We start from the raw sequence: 3354 nt of genomic DNA, 5'->3' as shown, positions 1-3354 counted from the left end.
ACAGATCCAGACCATATTAATCACCATTCTCTCTTTTTGTCAATCCCTCTGCTTCCTCTGTGGCTTTTCTTTTCCCTCCCTTTAAAGGTAGAAGGTCCTCAGAATCATGCTTAAGTCTTTTTCTCCATCTACACTCTCTCCACACATGAGCACTTCCATTTCTGGGATTTTACTTGCCACATATGAAACCACAGCAATTGCATTCCTTATAATTTGAAAACTCATGTATCCAACTGGCAACAGATGGTTTCTACCACATGTTATACCAGTCAACTTACAGAGGATATCTCTATTTTTATTTCCTGACATGTTTCAGTTTACATGCTGCCAAAAGAAATCGTCGTTTGTTCTTTTTTCTCCTTAGAGTACTTAGCATAACTGATATTAAATATTATTACTATTTTTAGTTTGATTCCCTACAAAAATCAAATATGCAAGAGAGTAGAAAATAGATTTATTGTATTTACCTTTACATATTGAGTACAACATGCAACCTGGTTTAGAGAAAGGTCATTTTTACTTACATCTCTCATATAATAATGATGAGTAAATAAATTTTACCCTTTATTCTCTAATCAGGTTGCACAGTCAGGATAAGAATTTCATGTTAAAGGATGAACACATACAAGAAGTTCCTATAGTAAAAGTTTAATGAACAACATAAAATAATGAATTGAGTAGATACAAGGAAACTGTTTTATTACACTAGCCACAGTGTAAACGTGCACCTGACGTTATACGAACAAAAATAATTTAAATCTTATAAATAGTTAAATAAATAGTTAAATAGATAAATCAATTTATCAGCATGATCATAGTTATAGCAGGAGTGAGAGTCGTTGAAATGGCAGAATTCATGAAAGCGTGAGCTGGTGTATGAGTCAATAAGAGTTGTTTTCATGTTGGACCAGGTGTTATTCCTTCCTCCTTAATCTTTCTTGCAAGTTTGTTGATAAAGAGAAAGATCTCATGATTTCTGCTCTGCCAACCTCCCAGGCACAAGGGCTGTACTTCTTCTCTGTTAGATAGAGAGTGATTCTTCGGAAGTATTTCTTCACAGCCAAGGTGGAGTCTGCATTCACCAGGGGAGTTTCTCCCACCCTCTCCTGCTGCATCACACAGGCTTCCAAGTCATTCAGCTGCTGGTAGAGTTCAGTGCAGAATTTGTCTAGGAGGTCTTCATCCCAAGCAGCAGATGAGTCTTTTGTGGTAAAGAGGTTGAAGGTCTGCTGGATCAGCTCATGGAGGACAGAGATGGCTGGAGCCTTCTGGAACTGGTTGCCATCAAACTCCTGCTGGGGAAATCCAAAGTCATGTCTGTCCATCAGACAGGAGGAAGGAGAGATTCTGCTCATTTGTTTCAGGAGCATCATGGTCCTTCTGTTATCCAGGCTGTGGGTCTCAGGCAGATTACAGCCCAGAGAGCAGCTTGACTTGCAGCTGAGCACCGCCAGGGCCATCAGTAAAGCAAAGGGCAATGCCATCGTAGATATTGCAGATGCTTCTGGGCTTGCTGAGATGGGTGACTCTGAACCTTGGGCTCTAGGTTCTCTGAAGGCCTTGCTTTGAGCCGATGACTTAAATAGGGAACATACTGATTTCCACTTTCTTAATGCTCCTGGGCCACTTTCCATTTCTGTTTTTGCTTTCCTTCATGCACTCTTTACATGAGTTGAGAGCTGTGTTTCTCAACCATTTGGTTTTTCATTATTGTCTCCCCCATCTTGTTTCCAGAGATTTTTTAGATATCTTTTTCTTAATTGAACCCACCGTGAAAATTTAACAACACAGATATAATATGTATCTATTTATATACTATATGTATATCTCTATACTCAAAAAGTACAAAGTTTAATCTTTGTCTTCAATGCGGGTTTAAAAATATCCAAATGAAAAATTTAAGCTAAAAGTTAAATTTAAAATCAATTCAAATTTATCTTAACTTTATAACTAAATTTGCTTATGGACTTCGTTGTAATTTATTTACTGATATAAATTATACTGTGGACCTGGTGAGATGGCTCACGCCTGTAATCCCAGCACTTTGAAAGGCCAAGGCGGGTGGATCATGAGGTCAGGAGTTCAAGACCAGCCTGGCCAAGATGGTGAAACCCCATCTCAACTGAAAAAAAAAAAAAAAAACAAAAAAAACTAGCTGGGCGTGGTTGTGGGCACCTGTAATCCCAGCTACTCAGAAGGCTGAGGCAGAGAATTCCTTGAACCCATGAGGTGGAGGTTGCAGTGAGCTGAGATTGCGCCACTGCACTCCAGCCTGGGTGACACAGTGAGACTCTGTTTCCAAAAACTAACAAATAAATTGTAGTGTATTAAATTACATAAGCAAATTAACAAATTATAAACATTTTCTAATGTTTATAGATAAACATTATATATCTAAGTAAAGAATACTTAAAAATTATTTGAAAGTGATAAACACTTAAAAATTTAAAATATTTTTGTCATTTATTTTTAGTGTACTTAAGTTTTTTTGAGATTTGATTACTGCTGAATTTCACCAAACATTTAAATAGAACCAAATCTTTGAAAAAATTAAGGAGGAATACTTCCAAACTCCTTTTATGAAGCCAGAATTACCTTGATACCAAAGCCAGAGATGGACATTACAAGAAAAAAAAATTACAAGCCAATATTCCTGATGAACACAGATGCAAAATCATCCACAAAGTAGTTGCAAATGAAATTCAAAAGCACTATAAAAGGATCATTTATTATGATCAAAATTGATTTATTCCTAGGATGCAAGAATATTTTAATATGTTGGAATCAAAAAATGCCAAACACCTTATTTACAGAATAAAAAGATTAAAAATCACAACTATTTTTATGCCTGCCTAAAATTATTTTGACAAAGTTTAAAATCCATTTCTAATACAATTTATAACAAATTAGGTATAGAAAGAATATACTTCACAATAAAGAGATACATTCCTTATTAGCTATAAGATAAGCCATTGGCTAACACTATAATCAATGGTGAAATGTTGGAATCTTTTTTTTTGAGATTTATTATAAGATAAAGATGCCCACTCTCACTACTTCTTTCAACACAATACTGGATATCCTACTCAGAATATTAGAGAAGAAAATAAGGGGGCATTTAAATGAGAAAGAACAAGGTCTTATTTTCATGGAGATTAATGCTCAGGTTTTTACAGGTTAGATTTAACATCATGAAAGCTGGTACCATCCAGCAATCAGAGGAACTGTCCCTGAGGACACAGGACTTCAGGGACATCATGAAAGCAGAAATGCTCCTGGATGTTTCCATTGTCTAGACATAAAGTTTCAACAGATCAACCCCAGCAAGTAAAGGCACATCCCTGACTACTTGAC

The 3354-nt window shown here is 36.0% G+C and overlaps 1 protein-coding gene across 1 annotated transcript; it reads right to left on the bottom strand.

The window, feature by feature from the left end:
• Positions 1–597: 597 nt before the first annotated feature.
• On the bottom strand, positions 598–1941 carry LOC101016516 (interferon alpha-1/13). The gene has a single exon (XM_031654282.1). It carries the CDS (start codon positions 1632–1634, stop codon positions 915–917), a length of 720 nt encoding a protein of 239 aa, XP_031510142.1. The 5' UTR covers positions 1635–1941; the 3' UTR covers positions 598–914.
• Between the last annotated feature and the right edge of the window lie 1413 nt (positions 1942–3354).

The sequence above is a fragment of the Papio anubis genome, chromosome 13, assembly GCF_008728515.1.
Source record: "Papio anubis isolate 15944 chromosome 13, Panubis1.0, whole genome shotgun sequence".
Classification (NCBI taxonomy): domain Eukaryota; kingdom Metazoa; phylum Chordata; class Mammalia; order Primates; family Cercopithecidae; genus Papio; species Papio anubis.
This window is presented reverse-complemented; position numbering and strand designations above follow the sequence as displayed.